This window comes from Numenius arquata, chromosome 8 (genome assembly GCF_964106895.1).
Source record: "Numenius arquata chromosome 8, bNumArq3.hap1.1, whole genome shotgun sequence".
In the NCBI taxonomy this organism is placed as follows: domain Eukaryota; kingdom Metazoa; phylum Chordata; class Aves; order Charadriiformes; family Scolopacidae; genus Numenius; species Numenius arquata.
This window is the reverse complement of record NC_133583.1, coordinates 50,942,522-50,967,479: the sequence shown is the minus strand read 5'-3', so window position 1 is coordinate 50,967,479 and position 24,958 is coordinate 50,942,522. Positions and strand designations below refer to the sequence as shown.

General features: G+C 48.5%; 1 protein-coding gene across 4 annotated transcripts in view; it reads right to left on the bottom strand.

The window, feature by feature from the left end:
• The window catches only part of RNF220 (ring finger protein 220), a 225,596-nt gene that overhangs the window by 43,243 nt on the left and 157,395 nt on the right, over positions 1-24,958 (bottom strand). For 2 of the 4 annotated variants that reach the window (XM_074151463.1, XM_074151464.1), the window contains 4 exons: positions 17,774-17,869; positions 13,701-13,743; positions 5,499-5,620; positions 4,336-4,468 (listed from right to left, as the gene is read on the bottom strand). In XM_074151463.1, coding sequence (XP_074007564.1) covers positions 4,336-4,468; positions 5,499-5,620; positions 13,701-13,743; positions 17,774-17,869 — 394 coding nt within the window. Of the gene's footprint in view, positions 1-4,335; positions 4,469-5,498; positions 5,621-13,700; positions 13,744-13,867; positions 13,919-17,773; positions 17,870-24,958 lie in introns of those variants that run through there. The other 2 variants (XM_074151465.1, XM_074151466.1) reach the window with 2 other exon arrangements.

Genomic DNA, 24,958 nt, shown 5'->3' with positions numbered 1-24,958 from the left:
AGGTGCGATCGATAAACTGACATCCCGTCCGTCCGTCCGTCCCCCCCCAACCCCGACCGCCCCGTCCCATGCGTGCCTCCTTCCCCTCCCGCAAGGGACGGCCAGAGACCGAGTGACAAAATCCTCTTCTCAAACCCGAAGCGGCAGAAGGGAGCCGCTAACCTGGCATTTACTAATCTTTGTCCCATCTGCTAAGAAACAGAAGGATGTGAACAGCCCCCCCTCCCCGTCTTCCCTAGACCTACAGAGGCAGCGACTTCAGAGGACAGTTTGCTCAGGCACCGGTCCAGACACCTTTGAAGCCGTGTTACAAAGAACAAGCCTCCCTCAAGCTTCCCTCAATGCAATCATTACAGTTATCTCTCCCTCCCTCCCCCGTGCTGCTTTTTTTTTTTTTCCTTTTATTTTTTTTTTTTCCCAGTTAGGAGTTATGTGTTCCACCCATCGATCCCTGTGTAAGACACTGTTTTAAGTCCTCTTGCCTTTTGACTGTGCTAAGCCGTTTAAGAGATGACAGCGGCTTCTATCAGTGCGAAGCTGATGCGATTCTTTTCAGATAAAGCACTTTTTTTTTTTTCTTCTCCACTCCCCCCCTCCCTTTCCCTTCTTTCAAGCAAGAGACACACACACACAAAAAGAGACACTGAATCTTTCAAAGGAGAAAAAAAACCACCACCCTTTTGAACTTCCCTCAGGAATTCTTTAAAGGGATAACCTTACAGTGTAAACACTGAGGGTAACGTGCATCCATTCTGGAGAGGGAACAGAAGAACTGCTACAAATATGTTGAGCTTAAAAAAAAAAAAAAAAAAAAAAAAAAGACCATCAGAGAGAGCCACTTGATGCTTTCACTTGCGAAGCCTTGTTGGCTTCCTAAACACAGAAAGTCATTAGACAAAGATGGCATGAAATAATCCCCTGCAACAAAGAGCTTCAGAGAGGGATGATCCAGAGACGTGGGGGATAGATGGCTATGGAATGTTCAGGTATTTCAAGGGAAATTTGAGTCTTGCGACACGGTTCAGAGATAGGGAAATATTTGATTATTACATCTGTATAGCTTTTCACTTTGAAGCACAAGCTTGATTTAAATAGCTCTTGGTATTTCACGTTGGTAACCTTCTGCACCCTTCCCAAACAGAAGCAAGAACTCTCCTGCTACAGACCCCTACTTCAAGCAGGACCTCTGCTGAAACACAGCGATTTCAAATCCTATATAATTGCCAATAATCTTCATTTACACCCTGCATTCTTCCAGTTTTGGGTAAGCAAATTAAGTGATAGAAAATGAAGCTATAAGCAGCCAGGAGGACAGCTAGAAGCACGGAATAATTCCCGATCTGAATGCGTTCACCAAACCCAACAGCTTAAGAGACAACATTCTGGTCCCAGCACTTCTCAGTTGCGTCATATTCCTACTTGCTGCCATCTCCTGTTCTTTCCACCTGCTACCTCAACTATGCCAAGCCATGGCAAGCAGGAAGGTGTGCTTTGGCTCTGCTGCGCTAGACCTGAATAGGGATTTTCAGCTGCAACACCAACACAGAAGAGAATTTCCACCTTCTAAGACAGCCTCAAAAGTGAAAGGAGCAAGTCTTGCCTGCAAGCGCTTCGGAAGCAAGAAAGCTTCATCCTAGGAACCATACAAGTGAGAGTCTCAGCCTGTGATTGCTCCCACCTTCCAGAAAACCTGAGTAGGGCTGTTCATTTCCCTGACCTTTCTGTTTTCAAGAAGAATAATCCCAAGATCTCCCAATGTTCCCCCACCTGAGAACCTAGCAGGATCTTTCATATAATTAGCAAGGAGTTTTCCTCACCTTTAGAGTGATATGAACTTTGTCCATTAACCAAAAATGATAAAAAGAAGAAGCCAGGACCGGTTTTAAGTTTGAGTCACTTCTGTAATGCTGCCTAATGGTCTGACCAACTCGCGCAACACATGCTGGCCACAGTGTCCTGCTCCCCCTTCGCCCAGCTTTGACATCTCCTCAAAGCAACACACCATTAAAACCAAAATTAATGAGACACATGGACATCTATTTTCCCCTCCGGTGTTATGTATTTCCCCATGTCATCTCTTTAGACACTGGTGACATCCCTGTAGCCTGGCATTATAAAAGACCTTTGATTTCCACATCGCTGCTACTTCTTAGCAAAGGGAACAGAGCCAAACACAAAGCCTCGGGTGACGGGGGTTAACGAGCGCCTTGCCAACTCCAGACAAAGCAGTTTTAAGCATTGGAAAGCATCTCCAAAACGTTGTGCCATGCTTCAGGGCTGTAAATTAAGAATTCTGTCCCTAAAACAAAGCAAGAGCCAACACTGGCAGGGAAAGGAAAAAGACAGTCACCTTAAGGTTACCTGAGAATGCACAAAGTAGGCCCCACTGATGGAGACCTCTGCATGCTACCAGCCAGAGACAATACAAAAACCACAAAAAGGAGCATGAAAAAGTATAATTTGCTTAAAAAAAAATACAATCAGCCAGCTATGGGAGATTGCTCCAGCTTTGCTTTGGCTTCTCAAATTTTACAGGTACCTACCTGTAACAAGTCCATTTCTAAATATGAAGCACAGAAGTACCTGGCCATGCATGTGTAGCCATCTAGCAGAGATTACAGCCCCGACTGTTGTTATAGTCTGTCTAAACTCTGGTGGAGGAAAGCAGTTGATCTATACAATGCAAACTAACGCATTTGAGAATTCCTTAAAATAAGGAACAAAATGCAACAAGGAGCAAGTATTTTGCATTTACACACCCTAATCACATCAATTACACACATTTTGTCCACCTGCAGGCTCATTCAGAAGAGGGTCTCCACATGACTGAAGCAATGTGAGAAGTTCAGATCACACTTCAGTGAGTTAACTCAAAACCAACCAGGAATGTTAACCAGGTGAAGACAGCACAATGTCCACACCAAAGGAAGTGGAAGACTGTGCCCTCCTCAAACTCAGGTGAAGGAAGAAACTACGCATGCACAGAAAAGGGCAGAAATGAACTGAGTAGCTTTTTCTAATCAGGACTAGCAGTGACTATAGAGGCACACAGACATCCCATGCTTCCCCACTACGGACAGTAGTAACTGTGCTACATAAACGTACTCTAAGGCCCTGCATATTCTCATCAGACCTCTACCCAGGATCATGTACAGACTCAACTCTCCCTGTGGGCACAAAAAAAGTTAAGATAGATAAGGCTACAGACAGAGGAAGCAACAGTGTGAGCTTTACTGGGTAGCCTTTAAAACCCCTCAGAAGCTGCTCCTTCACCTCTGTGTTCCTGATCATCTGCTCTGCTACAACCCAGCTACATTTTAATTTCAGCGGAAGGTAAGAGCAGATCAGGAGTGCCAGGCTGTCAAGTGAGCACACGGCTCGCTTTTAAGTCCAACTCCCTTACGTAGTAGCCTTTCCCCTTGAGATATTTTAAATTAAAATCCAAGCTGATAAAGGAAGAGATCACATCCTATCCTCTTTATTGAATGGAGGGAGCCAGCATTCCTCCTCTCATTAGGCATGCGCTACGTGGATTGCTTGCGAGAGACTCTCCTCAGTGCTAGAGGTTCATGCCAACTAACAGTTTAGTAAATCCTCCTCTTCGAGGCCAAAGGGCTGAGTGTAAGAAAGGGTCCAGGTTTCCAGCTAAAATTACATTCACCAATAAAGCTCACAAGAGGTCAAATTTTGCCATAACTCACTCTCTCCCCAGTAACTGATTTCCCCGTCACTGGGGAAGGAGCAAAAGAAGGAGGAAAAATAAAATGTGTTTGTCTGGGAGCCCTAAGGGCTTGCAGTGCTGGAGGGGCAGAGCAGGTTCCTGGATTCTCATTTATCAACCTTAAAAGGGATGGAGTGATAAATGCACAACCGGCCCTTTAATATTTTATGCAGGTGCTAAAGCGACTTAGCTGTCACCTTCAATACATCACCAGAGGCTGATACACCAGCTTTCGTCACTCCAGGCTGGGAATTTTTACAATTTCATTTCTATTTCCTTCTCTTCACATATTTCCACGTATTTCTTACTATGTGTAACATATAAAAAGCTATTTTCCCCAAATGATCTCCCCATTCTACCCATTCCTACTCATTGCCTCTTCAGCCACATCTCTTGAGCAAGAAATAACGCCATGCTTTTGTTCAAGATTTGCACAAATTTTGACTCTCATCACTCAAGAGAGGCAGAAAGCTGAAATCACTTTACATTCCAGCAAAGGCTGAAGGCCCTGCCCTTTGTGAAAGGCAAATCTCTAGATCCCTCCCTTGAAAGACAGACAATGATCAACTTCCACAGCAGAATGATTTACAAGGGCCCCCAAAACACTGGCGCACCTCGAAATCCTCCCTCCAGGAGGGTAGTAGCCCGTATCCTCTTCTGTCCGCACCATTCATACTCTTCAAAGCGGTTGCCGTTCTCATTCTCGATGTCCACAGAGTCATCCTCAGTCATGCACGAACCTTCTCTCTGCACAGGGTAAAGCAGGGGCAGAGCGTTGAGATGCATGAAATAACTCTTGGGGGTTAATAACTCAGGGTGGGATGGAGAAGATAAACTCGACTGTTCCCAGGGCAGCTAAGTATAGAGCAGACAGTAGCAGCTACTCCCGCCCCCATTCCCAGTGATCTAAACCTAGAAGTAAATGGGTGCTGGCAGAACCTGACAACCTTAAGATCAAAACAAGTTGCAAAGTTCATCATTTTTACACAAGAAATTTAAGCTCTGGTTCCTACAACAAAGCTGGTGTGCATTTCAACATGCATTCCTCTATCGCATGCACAATTGCCCTATCATGTAAATCACAAATTCCTTTGACCCTCAATGGGAATGTTCTCCTAGAGCATATTTTTTTGGGCACACTGACCAAAAGACACCTCTCTTTACCCATGCACCTCTTGAGGCAACAAGAATGAATTTGTTATCATCTCTATTGTGGGCTTTTCCTGAGAGAAACAAGCACAGAAAGCCCTATGACACAACTCCCTCCCTCCCCTAAGGCTTGTTCCTCCTTCTTCCTTGCTGTCTTTAGGATGAACAGCAAGAGAATGGTTCTGCTCAAATGCACTTCCTGGAGTATGATGGTCATGCAACGTTTACAAATGCCAGTCTATTACAAAAGAACCCCCCCAAAAAATAATTCTAATGTTGTCAAGGGCAGATATCTGAAAGAACTCTTCTTCCTGTGTAGCACAGCAAGCATGAAGTCCTGTAAAAGGCTTCATAAACTTCAATAGCTCTACCTTTACAGTCTACAACTTAGACTTCAATAACAGTGAAAAGGTGCATGAAATAAAAAAGTTACTAATGGAACATAAGAGAAATCCAGAAGAATCCATCTTCCAAGACAAAGAGAAGTGATTACAGATCTTAGGGAGACACAGTTAGCATTGCCTGCAAGCTCAGCAATGTTAGTTTTTGCCCCGTGTTAGGTCAACTGCAGACAAAGCTGGGAGTAGGGAGAAGGGAATGGCAGCTGGCGATCCTGCTGCGCCTCTACCTTTGCAAGGCATTGTTCCACATGCCTACTCATCTCCTCCTCGGATCCTGACAGAGGTCGGCTGCAGAGGGGACATACCTGCCCTTCGTCTTGCTTCCTCCGTTTCATTTTTCCAATCCGAGCTGCATGGAAAAACCAGGGAAAAAAAAGGAAGACGTGTCAAGTTTTTAGCTCCATTCTTCTATTTGCTCAGCTCCAAGTAATAAACCCTTGGCAGAAATGGTAAGATTCACACCAGAAAACCCCATTGCAACTCCCTATTCTGATCTCTGTAAACAGTACAGAGACTGTTACTTAGCTCTTTCCAAATTAAAATTGTAACCCACGGCTGAGTACAATCTGATTTCAGAAAGGCAGCCACACACGGTTTCATAACTAGGAGAGGGAATATCTGCTGCACATCCCCAGGTAAGTTATTCAAATGGTTAAATACTTTCTCTTGGAAGCCAGAAATGGTTTTCAAAGTTGAGTGATCAAGCCACTGAGCCCTGTTATGGATTTTGCCTTCTAAGTCCGAGACCCATCCACTAACACATCTATTCCCTATGCAGGAACTTGCTTAGACTATAGAAGGGTGAGGTAGCACCAAAAAGCCTTGGATAAGGTATATTAACAGTCACCTCCAGGACCACAGAGTCTCCTGTACACTCTGAATAACTCCTTCACAGAACACCACAAACAAGTCAGAGCAGCATCTTAGTAGCAGGTAACATTTATGGAGAGGAAAGATCTTTGCCATGAAAAATGCAGCACCTATGTCAGATAGCTTCTGGCCCTCTCTGTTATTTTTATTTCACTATTTTCATGTAGAGGAAAACTGGGGCTACACTGCCTTCTTGAGGGCACGCTCTGGGAAACAAATATGTTAGGAATTACGATGATTAGGGAAAAACAGCCAAGGTAGCCTGTTGCTTAATCCAATCTCTGGTTAATTTGAGCCATGGTTTAATGTGATCAAAACATCTGGAACCAAATGATTTGCATTAAAAAGAACTTCTGTCCTTTATTATGATGGCTTTAGGCAGGTATTACTGAATAACTCAATCACTGGCGGCAGGAAAGTTGCTGTTTAATTAATAAGGAAGGTCAAAATTCTGAATGAGAGACAAAGAAAAGCCCAAGGAAAGCCCATGTGATAATGAGAGATGACACCACCAAAAAGCTGTGTTAGCCAGAAATCGTTACTGACATGGCAAGCACTGTGGCATGTTCTGAATGCTTTCATGCCCGAATACTGTGTGATCAACAGCTCCCTGCAGTCAGCAAGTCAGAGAAAGCTGCTGGAATGCCAGGAAGAGGAGGACTGGGGTACAAGAAAGTTTCTGTCCATTGCTTTCTAAAGTGCATCAGTTTATAACTCAGTCAGTGATGCGGATGCACAAAAGTTTCATCTGAACACACCAACACAGACCTGAAAGGACTCTTTCAGGGCTTTCTTGTTGGCTTCCCTGGACTCAGGACTCTCTGGGTTAGGATATACTTTCCCATGATCCAGAATTAGGAATATTCACCATCCCCTACGCTATGTGATGCTGTAGGATTAATAAGGCTTCAAATTATTCCCTGAGGATTGCTTTTCCTCACTGCATTAGAAAGCTTTGTAGGAAAACTCCCTCCAAAACAAATCTTTCCTTCTGGCATCATGAAACGGCTCCCGCAAATGTGACATTCGTAGAATAAGAGACAGCAACTTCAGACCGTAAGAAGAGTGTTTTTGAGACTTGGCACTTTGGACAAGAGAGACTGTCAAGGAAATGCACGCCACTTTCATCAGTCATCTAAACTTTATTGCTGAAGCTCCAAAACCCTCGCTTGTGTTGGTTACACCACACACAGCTCCACAGCCTCCTGCCTCTTCACACACTTCAGGTACTGCAGTACTCCTAGTGGGAAATTTAATTTAAGAGTTTTCCTTTTATTTTGTCTACTTAAATCTCTTATTTTATCTATAGTGTCAGTTTCTACTCCAGAATGTAAACCACTTGACTTCCAGTCAATGCAGAAGCAAACATCATGAAGCGTTATTGCTAATTTCATTGTGTCCAGATGAATTATGTTCCACTTCTAAATAAAACAATGTCCCCCAACAAGTTTTCTGTGTTCTTTCCCCTTCCTGAACCCTGAACCACTACCCTTCCTCCCCCTTCAACATCATCCAGCCCTGTTACCAGAAGTAGTCAGTTAAGCCATGCGCCTTCTGGTTTGTACTTCAGTGCACAAGAGACTTCTGAAGTTCTGGTTTAGTGAATACCTATATCCTCCAGTACGGCTCTTTCGCCTAAGTTTAGAATGGTCTTTCCTCGCCTCACTGCACAAAACAGGGGAGGAAGCTGGAATCAGACAGGACCCGAGTGCTCTCCAGCAAACATCTATCCAACCAGAGAAACACAGAGACACAAAGCCTCCTCCATCCTGATCGCAGACACATCTTTCTCTCACCTCATGCCGTTTTTCAGAGAAACGTAGAGAAGAAGCATTTTAATTATTCTGGTAGAACTCCCCGTGGCAAATCAATTCAGCTAAGTCCGTCTGCCTGGCAAGTTTATTAGTATTTTTAACTTTTTTACCGCCATCCTCCAGTCCCTGCACTGTAACAGTGATAAAAGAAAGACAACTTGTTTTTGGTCTTGCGCCGATAAGTTCTCTGGGACCGTTTTGCCAGAACAAGCACCTGTTGAAGTGTTAGTGCAGAGCTGGGAACCTCGCTCTGCTCCAGCTCCACGCAAGACTCAGCCGACAGCCTCTATCTTGCCTCATTTAGCTCTGCCGAGAAGCATCCCTTTAAGTTCTAGTGCCACAAGTGAAAAAGCCACTGGAAGAAAGAGGTGTCGAAAACAAATCCCCCTGCCATTTTCATTCTGTGGTCATTAGCAGCGGCAGCATCGTGCCCCCGGAGGCCCAGGGTGCCCCTGGTGACAGCAGGCACCGAAAGGGAATGCCGCAGCCTGGAAAGCACATCCCGAGCGGTGTTGTCCCTACCCGACACGACACGCAGCCCGGCTATCACTTCCAATCAGCGCAGAAGGGACGGAGCGGCCCCAAAGGCAGGGGGTGATTGTGGCGCTGTCCCGAAGGGGAGCAGCTCAAAAGAACACGCAAGTGAGCCCACAGGATTGCTAATTAGTGCTGATAGATGCGATCATTTCTAATTAGCTCACTAATCCCTCTCCCCCTCGCTCCTGTCACAGGAACATGGGAGAGAGGGGAAAAGGAGAAAGGAAAAAAAAAAAAAAAAAGCCATTCCCTATTGTAATTCAGGAGGATAAAAATGCAGCCAGTGGAGGACTGGATGAAAGAAGAGCTCAGAGAAGGAGGTTTTTCCACAAGGCTGACCCATTCTTATCTCTGACTGAACAAAGTCCCCACAATTATTATTCCAGCCTTCTGCCAGGAGGTGAGGAGTTCACTAATTTTTGTTAGCATTAATAATTATTATTAGGCCATCTGAGGGCTTTCAGCACCTTTGAGGCCTCACTTTTTTAACAGAAATATACTACCCTACACACCGTTCCCGCTGCGTGTGCTTGTTCTCCCTCCCTTTAGTTACACTAAACCATCGGGCACACCACCATTAAGTCACCAGGGTAGATGAATGAGAGGAAGTAGCACATGGAGGTGAGCGAGAACTGGGACCTTCTGCAAGGGCTAGGGGCTCAGTTACGGTCTCTGACTTAACTTAGGAGCTGTGCTGGCTAAGGGAGCTGCTCTCCCCTTTCCGAATACGAGGCCTTTTGGGACTACGCAAGGTAAGGAGCCGCTTGCAATAGAGGAGGAGCCAAACTGCACTTGACAAAGCCTCTACTGGTGAGGGTACACTGACCCCTGCCTTCCCATGGGTGCAGAGAGAAGAATCATACAATCGTTTTGGTTGGAAGAGACCTTTAAGATCATCAAGTCCAACCGCTAACCGAAGGAGCCAGCCCACCCCGATACACAGACACTGCTGCCTTACGGGCAGAAGAGACTGAGGATGTTTTTCTCACAACAGCCTCTCCCCATCAAGGCTAAACCTCATTAATGCCTAAATATCATGTTATTCTCTAGCCCAGCAAAACTTCCTGAGAGAAAAGCTAATGGGTTTTGGTTTTCACTGGTACTCCCCTCCCCAAGCAAAAATTCACCTTCAGGACAAGGCACTAATTACCTCAGAAGTGCTCTTACATAGCATCTAGCAGTGGCCACTATACAAACCTCTACCACAGCATCAAAGGAGATGATTAAGTTACTAGCCATATCTCTTATGATTCCCTCCACCAGTTTGAGTGGTCCCCCGAGTCCCATGCAGACATCATTAGCAGCTCCTGCAATGGCAGGCCAATCAAATTAAGTGGAAACATTTTTGTCTCCTTTCCAGTGAAAATCATTCTAGCTTTATTCCTCCCCCACCCATCAGCTACAAAAGCACACAACATGCTGGTGGCGGTTCAACAACAAACTGCACGGTGACCACCTCCATGGAGGTCTGCCCAGAGAAGCAGGCTTACGGTCACCACCAATACAGGGATCAGCTTCTCGGGCAGGTGCAAAAGGAGCTTTATAAGGACCTATTTTACAACTCCACCGAGAATGCCAACTTTGCAAATACCCCTCACCTGCTCTCTGCAAATCTATGAGAGGAGACCTGAGGAGTGGTTGTACTTTGTCAGACCTATCACAAAAAGCTTCTGTGGCTGATCAACTTAGCCAAGAGCATCTGATCCAAGGGAACAAAGGCAGCAATGGCAGAGCACAAAAAGCCATCTCAAGAACAAACTAAAGCAAGAAAACAGATGGTCAAGAAGGAATCTTTTTCAGACCTTATGTACAATTTGCTGCTCATCTGCCAGGGAGAGAACATTAAGGGCCAAATTCGCAGAAGGGTCTCAGTGGGGCTTTCACATTTACATGGCCAAACTTTCACACAGCTGATTTTCAGCAACCTTCAATCTGACACTATTCTCCGAGGTTGGCACCTACTTAACCTGCTGAATCCATGTTCTGATGCACTAACCCATAGCTTTGTGCCTCTAATTTTGAATGACTACCTAACCTGCTCTGCACTGCTAAACTCCATAAGCATCAATTTACAGGGTGGCTTAAAGTTTCCAGTTTGGCAACACTGGAAATAAGGCAAATGAAAGAAATCCCTTCTTTATCACATGGGTTTGTCAGGAATCAGCACCTCATACTCCTGAGTTCACAAGGACACAACCTCTGCAAAGTGAGTTTAGCACAGGTGAGAGGCACGGGATTAACTCACTGAGGCTGACGAGGAAGTTCAGACACAAACACTCAACTGAGAGTCTCACAGACAGAACATTAGCCTCCCGCTCCAGAGCTTGCGAGCGTATTCACCTTACTTACAGTTCAATTTAAGTCAAAGGTTTGACTTACAGAATTAAAATTCTGGACCGTCAGGTACCTGTGAACCATGTAACTATCAGGACCTAATCATGTTGTGGCCAGGCCAACAGCAGATCACAGAAAACTTCTCCCTCTCTACCTTAGCTCTCGTGCTTTCTCTACCTTAGCTCTTGTTGTGCTTTCCCAGGTGACCACAACAGGATGGAACACATCGAGGAGATCTGACAGGACTCTGCCCAAAGCCTGGGCAGCTGAGATTTGAGTCAAGGACTATGTGGGAGAAGAGCAAACACTGTGGGCCCCTTTTTATGGGAGGAGTTTCCAGAGGTGATTCTGGAACTCAGCTGGTGAGAAGCTTGGCAGAGATAGCAGGACAAACTGGTTACAACAATACTGAAAAGTAAACTTAAAATGTAATAAAAACAAAGGAAATAGATTTTTCTTTGACTGATAGACTGCATCTTCCATATCCTAAGTTTCTTCAGTGTGTCAATAAGAATATGAAACTAAAAGCCAGGTATCTTTGGACAAGTCCTACATAACTTCTGTCAACGTGAACTAATGGTGATAAGGAAACCATTCTCACAGAGCAAGCTATAAAGTTGCGTGATTGATTAGAAGCTCATTAAAACACAAGATATAGACAAATAAGCACTTTTTTTTTTCCCCCCAAAGCACACAAGTGCTCTCCATCTAGAGCAACACTGCTTAAATAACTGTTTAACAATAACGTGGCAAAGCTTACGAATACCACAGAGTTATTTTAGTGCAAACAAATGTGGAGGAGTAAGCAAGAAAACAGGCTGAGTTCAGTGGTCACAGATATGAAGTCACATGCGTAGAAAGGAGCAGTATAACCTACCCGACTGCCTGGCAGGATACTAATCTAACAGCACAGGACTGAACCAGGCATCCCTACAGCTGTATTCTGGGGACAGAAGTAATCAGAGTCACAAAAACCTAAGGTCAGGAGGAACCAGTTCTGATCTAGTTTGACCTTCTTTGTGACCCAAAGCACTTCAGCTAATATTTCTGCATCCAGCTCCCTAAGGTCTGGATCTAGTGGCATACAACAGAACGGACAGGAAATACCAGTATTATAAGGGTATCATAGAAATTAATCAAATGCCCTCACCTGGAACATGGCTGTTCTGCTCACTGTACCCCAAAAGGTGTATACAGAAAGAGTAAAAAGTTCAGCAAAAAAAATGCAAATGCTGTACAAAACTAGCAGCCTCCGTTAGATGATGAGCCCAGGTTCACAAAAACATCCAAGAACAGGGCCCAAGAGGAATTCCTAGATCTCGGACTACACAGAGTGTGCCACAGGCCAACTTTGGGCTAAAGTCAAAAGCATAAAGCGCTACGGAGCCAGTTCAGCAGAGCACACCGTCATCAACAGCTTTCATTCATTCTGAAGGACTCCTCAACACCAAGAAACTCACAAGCCTGGCTCAGACTTTTTTATTTTTTATTTAAATTTAAAATAAGGTAACGTCACATTGTTGGCCTGAAAAAAGGCAGAAGGTGGGAACTTTCGCCCCAGCTATCCAAAAACGATAAAGAAAGTTTGACATCACTGACTCCAGAGACCTCTGTCACACAAAACAAGTCACTGCAGAGCAATACCTCCGTGCATTTCAGCCATCTGAAGTCTGTGTCAGGAAAAGGGTCCACCCGCCACCGCTGGCGGCTCACTGCGCTCATCTCACAGCGCAGATGTGAGCGCACCTGCCTGCAGCTACCTGTAACTGATGCAAGGCGACTCATCTCTTTGTTGTATGACTTAACAGACTTTCAAAAGTTCACGGGTTCTTAGCCCTCAGGGTTGATATTTAAAAATCTCCAAGTGAGCTCTGAATTCTGTTATGTATAAAGTTACAGGGTCAATAACTTAATAACACTTCTATCTGCTTAAGACTACGCTAAGCATGTAGCACTTCAAATTCAAGCACACTCTTTTGGTATCAGTACGCTCTAAAGCCTTTTGCTGTTTTGCTAAAGTATCTCTGTCTTCTTCTAAATAAACCGCGTCAGCACAATGTCACTGGTGTTATCTCAAACTATCACAGCAGGAAGCTCAAAATTAACGAGCCTCCTGATAGCCCCAACAACCAGATTTTGACTAAATGCTACATATTAGACCAGCTAGGAGCAATACAAAATCACATAACGGAATATAGTTACTATTTAAATGGTAAGTTTTGACTTCTCTTAACTTTCAGAAAAGAGTTTCAACTTCTTCAGCTCAAGTTAAAAAAAAAAAAGTATACTTTCAGCTTTTTTCCTGATTTATAAACAGAAATGGGACTTTCTCTCTTTGAAATAAAGTGACTTGGTTGTCAAATACTAAGACACTTTCCACTAGAAATAGTTGTGAAGTTTTTGTTAGGAACATCCAGAAATACAAAAATAAGAAGCAACACACCAGCATCTAGAGTTTGAGAGAAAAAAAACAACACCAAAACATGACGTCAGATGCACGGACGCTCAGACTGCTGGTTTAGAAAGTTTACTGCAAGATTCTGCCATGTGAGCCGGGAAAGCACAGCAGCCCGGCCCCATCATTTAAAACACAGGGTTCAGAGCCTGCGGATAACCCGGCTGGGGTGATGCCAGCGGCGAGAACCGCATCCCGCAGGCGGCCAGGGACGAACGTGGAGGGTTTCACCCCAAAACACCCTGCGCCCCACCAGCCGCACGTTGAGGCGGGTCGCAGCTCCCGGCCCTGCGGTGGTGGTGGTGGAGGGGGTGTGTGTGTGAGAGAATTCACACAACTCTGGAAAGTTTTCCGGGCGGGGGCGGAGAGGCCCGGCGGGGCGGGGGGCGGCCCGGGGCACCGCGCGGGACCGCACTCACCGTTCAGACGGGTCTGCCGGTTCGCTCGCACCCGCAGGAAGGTCTGCAGAGGGGAGACAAGAGCGGAGAAGTGTCAGGGTCCGCAGTCGGCGGATGTAAACAACTCGCCCCCCCCCAGCCCGGTAAACAAGGCCCGGTCCCCCCCCCTCCCTGCCCCGCGCACCCACCTCTTCCCGGCCCCCGCCGCCGGGCCCCCTCCTGCCGCTCTGCATAGCCGCGGGCAGCCGGTGGGGCAGCGGGGCGGCGGGCCCCGGGGCGGACCCCCCTCCCGCGGCCCGGGATGCGGGCGGATACGGCGCGGCCCGGCAGGCGCCGCCGATCAGCCCCCAGCGGCCGCCGCCATGTTGGCCCCGGTCATGTGACCCGCCCGCCGAGCGGGTGAAAGTTCACCAGGAAACCGGTGGGGAGAGGCGCGAGAGGAGGAAGTTCCCATGGCAACCGACAGGCGGCAGCAAGGCCCAGCGAGCCCCGACCAATCAGGGCCCACGGGTCGTTGGAACCCCGGGATACCTGGCCAATCAGAGAGCAGGGGTAACTGGGACCCATGAACGGCTGCCCAATCAGGAATCAGGAGCAACTGAATCCCAAGGGCACATGGCCAATCAGGACCCAGGGGCAACTGGCTCCCGGGGTCAGGTGGCCAATCAGGACTCAGGAGCAATTGGAAGCCAGGTTTCCTTGCCCAATAGGGATTGGGTGCCCTTTAGGCCCAAGAGCACTAGCCAATCAGAGGCCCTGAGCCCAACGGTAACCCAAAGCTGCTGGCCAATCAGGAACCAGGAGTGACCGCTCCCCAACTTTTGTTGCCCAATTAGGGACTGGGGGGCCTTTGAGGCCCAAGGGCACCTGGCCAATCAGGGCACAAGGGGTCATGAGACCCAGGGGTGTGTGGCCAAGGGGGCTCCGGAGGCCCCTCCAGGGTCCCCACCCAGCCCCAGCCCCAGCCCCGCCATGGAGTCCCAGGCCTGGGGAGAGGAGCCCTGGCCTTCCCGCCCATCCTGCCTGTCCCATGGGAATGCCGACACCTGGCTCCTGGATTTCCTGCCCCCCCGGCTGTGATGGGGGATGGTCCCGGTGGACCGGACCAGCCTGAGGGCAGGATGGAGCTGAGGGGGGGGGGAGATAGAAATTGGGCAGCACAGGCTCCTGCACCCACAAATCCGCTGACTCCCCAGACTTTGTTTCTTGGGATCAAACCTACATTTCGGGGTCTTCGCTCTGGCAACTGACAATCTGCGTCTCCTCCTTCAGAGGGAAAAAAACCCAGCAAAAAAAAAAAACAACCCAGCCACCCTCGATGCGTTTTGCTGTGTGAGAAGACGGTGGGCAGTGAGGCGGAGGGGAGGGGAGCCTTTCCTGGACAAGGGTTTTAGGCTTTCAGTTATACTCACCCCCCCTGTTATTCAGCCACCAATACTCTGTGGGCTCAGCTGACCCGGGCAAGGTGGTCTGTCTCTGAGCCTGAAATGTTGTCTTTGCCCTATGATGAATGCGTTATAATTTGCTGATGATTTTTCCCGCTGGGGAAATTCGAGGAAGGATTGTATCTAAATCCTACTAAAATGGCTTTATTTTTACTCGGAGTGCAGGAAAAGCCCCAGCTGAGCGGACATGCTGTACCTCGGAGGAGCACCCACCACTCACCCATACCACAAGGTCCTGTGCTACACCAGCTGCCACCACCTCAGTCCGATCAGAGTCCACGTACCGAGCTCCAGCAACCAGGCTTGGCAGAGGGAAGGCAATGGGAAGGCAACAGGTTGCCCAGGGAGGCGGTTGAGGCCCCTTCCCTGGAGATATTCAAGGTGAGGCTCGATGAGGCCCTGGGCAACCTGGTCTAGTTGGGGGTGTCCCTGCTGACTGCGGGGAGGTCGGACTAAATGACCTTTGGAGGTCCCTTCCGGCCTGGACCATTCTATGATTCTATGATTCCCCCTCCCCACGTCCCAGAGCCGCCCCACTGCCTCCGCTGCAGCTCCCTCAGCACGGGGAGCAACGCCAAGCTGTGCAAGCCTCTATTCCTGTAGCGCTCCTATTCAGAAATCTCCTTTTTCCCTAATTATCCCCATGGTAAATAAGCATAAAGACCAAGAAAACCAAGCCACAGGAATTCTGAAAACCTATATGCCAATAACTCACGTTCTAGCATGTTACTAATACACTGTATATTCACGATTAGATCACAGACAACACAAGGGACATTCATAATTCCAGCACACCTCCGCATATGGAAAGCTAAATTTTGCAGCCCTTAAAGTCACCCACCATGAGAGTCTTCTGCTCTGCTTCCTGAGCACTCCCCTCGGTAGGCCAGGAAGACTGAATTCTCACTCACGTTGTGGTTTTATGAAGGATACGCTGAGGCTTTACACAACCCTGGCACCCACTCTGCGGTCCCTTTACGCTGCCAGAGCAGCACAACGCAGCCAGCACAAGCGTAAATGAAAATCAGGCCCCAGAGGTCTTTTCTCCCTGCAGAGCAGACTTACAACTCCCCATTACACATTTGCATTAAGGGCTGCAACCCTCCATAAAATACACTCGCAAACTTAAAACACATTAGAGACTAGCTAGACTCAGCACATAGCGGGGGCTTCTGCTGAGAATATTTGTCCTCAAGTATGACATAGTAAAAATTTATAGGAAGGGAGGACTGCAAGGGACCACCGATTTCACAGAAACTCAAGTCTGCAGGAGCGGAAAGGGAGGGGTGTTCTCCAACAAAAGTCTCTCCATGGCAAAAGTCTCTTCCATGCCCTCTTGAAAAGAACATGATTTATTTATTAGCCTTAATAAACAGGCAGGAAAGAGAGCGGAATTACCTGAATTGGGCATTTCTGTATCTTCTGTAGGGTTTTGCTTCTCTTACTTTGCACCAGGTTTCATCATTCATACGAGGGGAAAGTGACTTGTGATGTGACACCAAGTTATAACCGAAGGATACATGGGAATATGTAGCAAACAATGGCGGATCTGGCCCATACTTGATAATATAACCAATAAATAGGACAGAGGAGAGAATAATGGGCAACAAATGTACAAATCTGCTACTAACAGGACCTGTCTTCAGGAACACGTGCTTTAACTGGGGCTGCTCGGTTAGACCCTAGCGCTGGTCATCAGCCTCGCCCTCTGCAGATCCAAACACAGACCTGGCACACGCCAAGTGGCCGATGCAGGAGGACCTGACCGTCTGCCAGTCCCTGGGCACAGGCTATCGCTGCAGAGCACTGCAGGACGCAGGGTGATGGGTACAGCCACGGCCCACCCAGCCTGTCCACACAGCAGGCAGAGGTACTCTTGGGTCTCTGCTGAGGACCACCATTAATTTATCTGCTGCCTTTCAGAGCTTACGTGAAGCCAGTGGCTGAGTGCAGGCTGGCTACCAAACACTTTGGATGTGCGTTGCGTCGGAGACAATTGTGTGCCAGACCGCTCAAAAATACAGATGGACTTACAACAAGCAAAGCTGTACTTGTGCTGCTGCCTTTCTCTTCTTTTCTTACTCCATCTCCCTCAACTTTTACTCGTTGCATCACAAGCCAAGACCTGCTGCTCCTCTGGGCAGAAGGTGTTCTATGAAACACGCAGGCATGGCTGTGGACGGTCCAAAACCATTTCTGTTTTGGGTGGGAGTCATGAGTCAGTTTTCTGGCAGCGGCACACCAGTGAAACGGAGAATTTTGGCCTGCTGCAGGCTCACATCATTCCCTGTTTCACAGAAAAATCACTTCTCTGAAAGTTTTCAGGTGGCATGGGGTACGTAATGACAAACATAGCCATGGCAATGACCAAGATGATGAACATAATGCAACGGAAACCTCTACAAAGATGTAAAGCAGTTCTGCACTGCTGTGGTTTAAAGTCAGAGCTGGGAGGACTCTGCAGACAAAAGAACACCTTCGTAGCCGTGTGAAGGACCAAGTGCTCATGTCTCCACGCTGTGGGCAGGTGGGCTGGGGCAGTGGTGCACAGCTGAGAGCCAGTGCCTCCGCACACAGAGAGCTGCGGGCAATGGGGCAAGCTGGCTCCTTGACTAAGGCCGAGAGCAGCGACGGCATCCACCTTCTTACCTGGTATCTGTCTGAGTGATGGATGTCATCTGAGGAGTGGGGTGATGCTGTTGGAGAATCTCCTTCCCGCTTGATTGAGGCCGACAACAAAATTGACTGCAAGAGAAAGGAGAAATTCATGCTGTGAGCGTCACTGAGCTTTCTGCCCCTCACTAAGCTGTCCTCAAAGCCACGGAGAGCGTTTGCTGGGCTGTGGGGCTGTGCTGGGATAGACTGACGGGGTGTGGGGACGTGTCTCTGCTCTTCCCGTGGGACCCAGCTCCACGAGCAGACCAGGCAGCGGGGTTTAGGATAGTGCAGATCCATCTGGCAGCAAAGGGATGCTCGTTTTGTCCCCAGGTCTGGTGGCTGGAGGCAGAATTGATCCCTGCTGGAAATGATGCGTGAGGACCACACCAGAAATTCACACAAGTGACATGGGAAGGCGAAGGCTCTAACATGCGCTTTTCTTCCCCTCTAAGTGCCACTAAATCTCTCAATAGCTTTGTAAGCTGCACTAAAGCTCTCGGCACCTTTGCAGCGCAACTACCTCTTCCTTCCGTAATGATGCTATTTATTTTAATAAGTAGCACAGAAAAAAAAAGGGCCTTTTAGAAGGTTAAAAAGATCAGTGATATTTGAGACCTAAGAAATCACTGATAAACTTCAAGTCAATAGTAGGTAAGTCTAAATTCTACACACAGTGAACTCTAGCGGGAAAATTACTGCGGGAGTTTGACAGCATCTAAAAAAATGTACACTGAGTTGCAAGTGAACTTTATTATTGGAAGAATTTGGGGGAAAAATGCAATTGAGAATTCTAATTTAAAATATAAATTAGCTAAACTATGCTAAATATAGCCCAATACATTGTGAAAAAAGTACACTGGAAATGCAGCTCTCCAGATGTTTGTTTCTGAGAATCAGCTGGCAAGATTTGACAATAAATGACTGCTCAGAGATGTGTATGTTTGCGAAGAGAAGTGTAGATATCATCTGAATTGGACAGGTCAAGTGCGGTGACAACATTATTAAAAAGCATAATACCTTGGAGAAAGGCAAGTATTCCAGAAACATTTGCCTCTGGGCTGAAATGAAATGTGAAAAAAAATGTGCATTTTTTGGAAAGATATGAGCAAGTGGAAAAATGACTCAGCATACAAATCGGCTCAGTCAGCGGGATGCGATCCCCTGGGGCTCGGACAGCTCTCCCAGAGAGAAAAGCATGGAGGGCACAGTGGGAGCGCAGGCTCGGGATGGAGGCAGGGAAGGAGGATTCGGGATGCTGTGTTCAACACCATGGGCACGAGCTGCCAACCTTGCCATGAGGGCAAGAACCACATCCCTGTCTGTGCTGCAGATCTCTGCCATGAAGAATGGCTCTACCGGCCGTTCAGAGACGTGATGTCCTGAAAGGGGTCACGGGGGAATTACCTGCTGGGGTGCTCAGTTATCTCCCCAGCCACGGTCCTTATTGCCAATGCCGAGGGCTGTGCTGGCCACATCTTGGGGTTGGCACGCTCCTCGGCTCAGCCCAACAGCAATGCCAAGCGCTGGGAGGGCCAGTGGGAGCCCAAAGGGCTGGGGGCATGCAGCCAGGGCTGCCCCAAGAGACCAGTCTTCACTTCCCAGGAGAGAGACAGGCGGAGCAGGAGGGATCTCCTGCCTCACATGTTGGCCAAACCCAACTGGTGATCAGCGATCAGCTCATTTACTTCTGGAGAAGCCCTCTGATAACCATGCAAAGCAGAGTGCAGACCAACCTCCTGCTGTTGTTTAGTTTCTTTATTCTCTAAACAGAAGGCCGTTTCCAAAGAAGCAGGATTACACAGGTCCTACAAAACGGAGGAATGGGGGCTCAAAGCCTTCAGGTGTGACTCAGAACAACAGCCCTGCTTGCAGCAGTGCTAATGCCGTTTCCCTCTTCTAATAAGCCAAGCACCCTGGAGCTGGCAGGGTTAAATCCGTTTTGTCTTCCAATGTATTCTAGAGCAGGGGGAAAAAATACCCATCTCCCCATTCCTCGGCGACAGACAGACAAACCCTCCCCGCCTCCAGCTCCCCCCTCAGCTTCTGGTAGCTCTAATCCAATATTATTATGTGAAAAATGGTTGGGCTAGCTATGGAGACAGTAAATTAAACGTTATGTATTAGTTTTTAGCGTGTGGTCCCGGGAAGAACGCCGGCCCCATTTATTCCACAAACCTCCTGAGCACCATGGCGATGACCTCTGGAAAAATGCAGGGCTAAACTAATCCCAAAGATGTCAATCTCGAGGCCTCTTCTACATACACTTGCAGTTTAGATTAATAAACTGTCTATTTTTAAATTGTGTGCAAGCACTTCAATTCTAAATACCTCGCCGGCATGTTAAACACAGCGTTAGAGATGCCAAGTCACACTTCCCCTTCACTCTTAGGAAACTTGACTTCATTTGTTTTTCTCATTTCCGTGCGCTGTGCCACACTTTGCCTTTCAGGCAGCCATGGGGGCAGGCAGGGATGCAGGCTCAGGGGTGAAGGGATTAGGAAAGGCACTTGCCATCAGGGTGCCTTTCATTTCTGCATTAAGCCAGCCTCTCTGCCATCCTGATTTTGGCCTCTTTTATCCCCAATTGTCATGTTGCGTCTGTTTTCCAATGGCTAAGCAGCGAGGATGCCTGGCCACAGCACGCCAAGCTGAGGATTTGTTGCCCCCTGCACCCACACCGCTCGCTCCCACCCAGGTACCAGCAAGTGGGGAAGGGGCAGTGATACGAACCCCATCCCTCTCTCAGCCAGCATCTGGGAAGATGACTGTGGAGAGAAAAGGCAGCTTTACGTGTGTCCTCCCAGCCTTCGTGCATGCCCATGCTGAGGGGCAGACCTAAATTCTGGCTTCCCACCCCAAAAATGTGGTGCTGGGTGCTCTGTGTGCAGACAGGCGCGCTGTACGGCCATGCAGAGATACTCCCTACCTTGGGGACCAGCTGCTTTGGCATGGTGGAGACCAGCTTTGATGCTGAGATGTCCTCTCTCCCCATGGGAAAGGCCACCAGCCAGCTCATCTCTGCCTGGTTGCCAGTTCAGCCCAGCTCCCCTTCAGGGCTGGGTTATTGGGGCGAGAGCATCTTCCTCCCTTCCCAGTTCCCCCTCCACTGGCAAACCATGGCTCCCAGCATCAGAGACGGAGCAAGGGCCTTGTGTGAGCAGCCGTGCAGCCTCATATTTCTCCCTCCCCTTTAAATCATCTCTCCATTGGGTAAAGGCACTCTCTGCGGAGGTTATAAACCCTGAGAGGATCAGCCTGAGCATTACACCTGGGGCAAGCTAAATAAAAAAAGGTCACCGGCGCTTTTTAAACATGGACAAAAAAGCAGTAAAATGTGTTTGGAAAAAAAAATCTGGCATTAAATCATGACTTTTTGCCTGGCTTGCCTCATTAAAAGTGGCCTTTTGGAAGGTAAAATTATCATTGTAAGTGATAAGATCTTTAAGAAAATAATTCACGGCTTCTTCACCCTTTAATATGATAGCCGCCACCGGCTAATTTTTTTCTTAATGGCAACGAGGCCATCAATCTTGTCCGAGCCCTGTGCACCCTCCTTCCTCCTGCCCCTCCTGCCGTGGCCCTGCTCGGTGCTTCCTTCCTACCCCTTGGAGCCCAGCTGTGCCTTGCCAAGGGGAAGCGACATGCCTGGATGTATGGCTGTACCCGCCTGCATCCATGGATTTGGGCTCTCCCTGGGAATGTGGCAGCACAGCAAGCAGAGGCCACATAAGCCTTGCTCACGCCGCCAGGTTCACACCCTGGTAGCTCCCGACACCCTCCACGGACTGTGCGATTCTGCTGAGCTGGGCTGCAGCATCTGCAAATGTTTCAGCAGTCTCGTTGCAATTAGCAACAACATATAGTTCATGTATATAAATACACGGGCTGGGCTGGCATGAATCAAATGTGCATCACGTGTGCCAGCTGCTGCAATCCCAGTCCATCGCTCTCCGGACCTGCTCCTCCCTGCTCGGTCGGAGAAGCCACGGGCAGCTCGGCAAGGGCAGACGTGCCAACACACCGCCGGGTCCCGACCCACAGGCTACGGGCCCGGGGCAGCACGAGGGGAGGGGACGGGTGTCAGGGTGCAGCTGCCGGCCCGAGGAGATGGATGGAAATTGCCGGCACGCACCGCCCCCGGCCCTAAGCGCTGCTTCTCACCGGTGGCTGGGGCAGATGTCAGCGCTGGGAGAGCCCAGCCGGTGCCGCTGACATTCTGCTGCCTCTCAAGGCCAGTCATTTGAGAGTATTAAAGTGCTGGACTCCTGCTTTCTGATAGCCCTGGAAAAACACAGGGAGTCTATTTTTCTTAAACAATCCATCACAGCTGCTGTCAGCAGAACAAATACCCTAACCCCGCTTTTTATGTATCTATATGGCCTTTTTTTATTTTTTTTTTTTTTTATTTTGGCACAAAGTGTTCCCTGCTTGATGCATTCAGCTTTAACTCTGCCGTCTAAATAGGTACTTATCACTTAACATGGAGGTGATGGCTTGACATGTTTTCTGTCTCCTGCCCTCCCCTCCACGGTAGGGAAGCCGTCAAAGTGTTGCTAATAGCTGTTATCACTTGGGAACTGTAACCCGAAAGCAATGAGTGATACCAGGCCTTGCTGTGATTTTCCCCCTTAACTCTGCTAGCCATTTTTTATGTTATTGCTGGAGGATCCCTGACACAAAGATGCTACTATTAGAGCTGAGTTTCCTAGAAGCTTTCGGAGCGTACACATTTGCTCCTGGGAAAGTTAGAGGTAAAATTATCTAGTGGCTTTTAGCTGGCAGAGATAAAGGTGGGATGGAGCTGAGGATGAAAGGCTTAAATGTGAGAAGGGTGTGAATAGTGAACAGAAATAATGGTATCAGCAGCTTCTGGCCTTCGCTGAAGGATTCCAGTGGTCCGCAAGCAGAATAAGCTTACAGAAATGTGAGCTACTGATTTATTTCTGTGCATGTTATGGTCGTACCTGGGATTGCAATCGAGCTCTGGGTCCTCTTGGGCGAGACACCAGCTACATGGTGGGGAAAGGGGCCCCTTCCAGCAGAAATGCCCATTGGGGATGGAGAGGGAAAGACGTCTGGCCAAGGTCTGATGGGGTCTGCCAGCCTGTCCGGCTCCCCTCTGGGACCACATCCCTCTCCACTCCGCCTGCCAAACGCAGCAGCGGTTTCCCCCGGACTAACGGGAGGGCACAGCTGCTTGGCCCAAGGGGAGCGAGGGGCTTTGTTTGTTCATGGGGTAATTTGTTTTATGGAATAAAACCTGGCAGAGCTTTTTTTTGGAGTGGCTCTGGTATTTATCACCCCAAAACTGGCAGGGAGCGCATTCAGCCGACACTCATCCTTGGTAATTTCCCCTCCTTTGCCTATCTGTGGGCTGTTCTCGTGTCCCTGGTTTGGCCATAGCTTTGCCACAGCGCTCAGATTTAGCTTTCTAATCTTTCCTTGTAAATCACAGCTACAAAGGGAGGGGGCACAGATGCGGGGAGTGATTTCAACCCCCCCCAGCGAGTCAGTGACACAAGAGAAGGAGTTAAAACCCTGGGGCCCTGACACCCGTCCCCCGTTCCTACCACCAGACATGATATGGAGAAGTTAAATGATTGTGCTAGAAATTTCATCTCGAGCGAGGCAGCTGGGAAGGGCTTAATACAGACATTCTGTCAAGGTTTAAGGCTCCAAATCTTGCTTGCTTCAAAGCTCTTTTTCCTTGGAGGGCTTTAGTGGTCAAATTTTCCTCTAGGTGCTGTAATTCTCTCTCAAACTGCTCGGTGAAGCTGTAAAATCATGGGGGTGGGTGGGGGAATCAAAGGGCTCTGGCACTGTGGCTCGGTTCCCAGCTCTGCCGGAGGTCTCGGAGCAGCAGCGTGCTGGCCGCTTGCCTGCGGGCATCCTCTGAGGCGCTGGGTGCACACCTAAACAAACTGGCCACAAGCATCTGCTGGGTGTGGGAGATGGGGTTTGCTCCTGGCCGCTCGCTTCAGTGTTTGTTTGCAGCAAGAGCCAGCGCACGGGCTGGACCTTTAGTGGGAAAGGCAATTTGCAGCCATGTATGAGGAAGCAGTAGTGGAAAAGGAATGCTGAGCCCACCACGAGAGCTGGGATGCTTCACAGAGCCCAGCCCCTTCCCCTGCAGTGGCCAGTACCAGCACTTTCAGAGAGGATATAAGAAACGTCAGTGGACGCTGTTAGGTGACAGGTAACAGTCTGCAGCTAATATCTTGAAATTTAGGGGTTGAGATCTCTTTGGGCAGAGATGATATCCCACCTAGATGATAGCCCATGGAGGGGGAGCCACGGGCCAGACAGGCAGTGGCAAGGAAGTGCTCTTAGGTAGCCAGGAGGACCTGGGGATGCTGACTCTCAGAGTTACTGCTGGCTGCTCAAGGAAGAGCAGGATCACTTGGACTTTGACTGCTCATACACCTCACCGACATGGGTTCAACTTAACACATGCTCCTCTCTTGCACAACCCCTTGCAAGAGGCATCCAAGGCAAGGGGGGAAAGGTAAGGTGAGAGCATGAAACCCAGGAACGATGCTGTGGGGAGCTACATGCTGTTGACAGACTTCTGGGCAGCCATGGGACTGGACAGAGCTCATGGTGTTGTCCATACACCTCTGCAAGACATCCCTGGTGCCTGACCTGCCTGAAACATGGCCTCTGGGTATGGTGGGGAGTACTGCAGGGAAGCTCTGGGCTCACAGAGGTCTAGGGCATGGCTGGCTTGGACCCATCTGCAGAAAGTGCCCTCCTGAGTGGCTCTGGTGTGGGGTTTCCTCATGGTGATCCAGGACAACAGTGAAAGGATAGTGAGCAATGCCAGCCCACACCAGTGAACAGGACCATGGAGCTGTGGTCCCTAGCTCAGCAAGAGCAAGGACATACTCTGTCCCTTCCCATGGGCATGAAGCATCTGTTCACACCAATACGGAAACTTCTCCTTAGTGAAGAATTTCTTTTCTACTGCTTTTCCTCCTGGTGTCTCAGACACGTCATCAGAGAAGGATGCTATGGATGTCCAGGACTCTCCTTGAAGTCCAGTGCCTGAGAAAGACCCTTCCCAGAGCGGGGCCACTGGGTGTGCTTTCTGCAAGGAGATGGGCTTTTTTGCACCTCTGCCTTCTGCAAAGGACAGGCATGAGACAGCCTAGCAAGAGCAAGCTGTCACCTTGACCT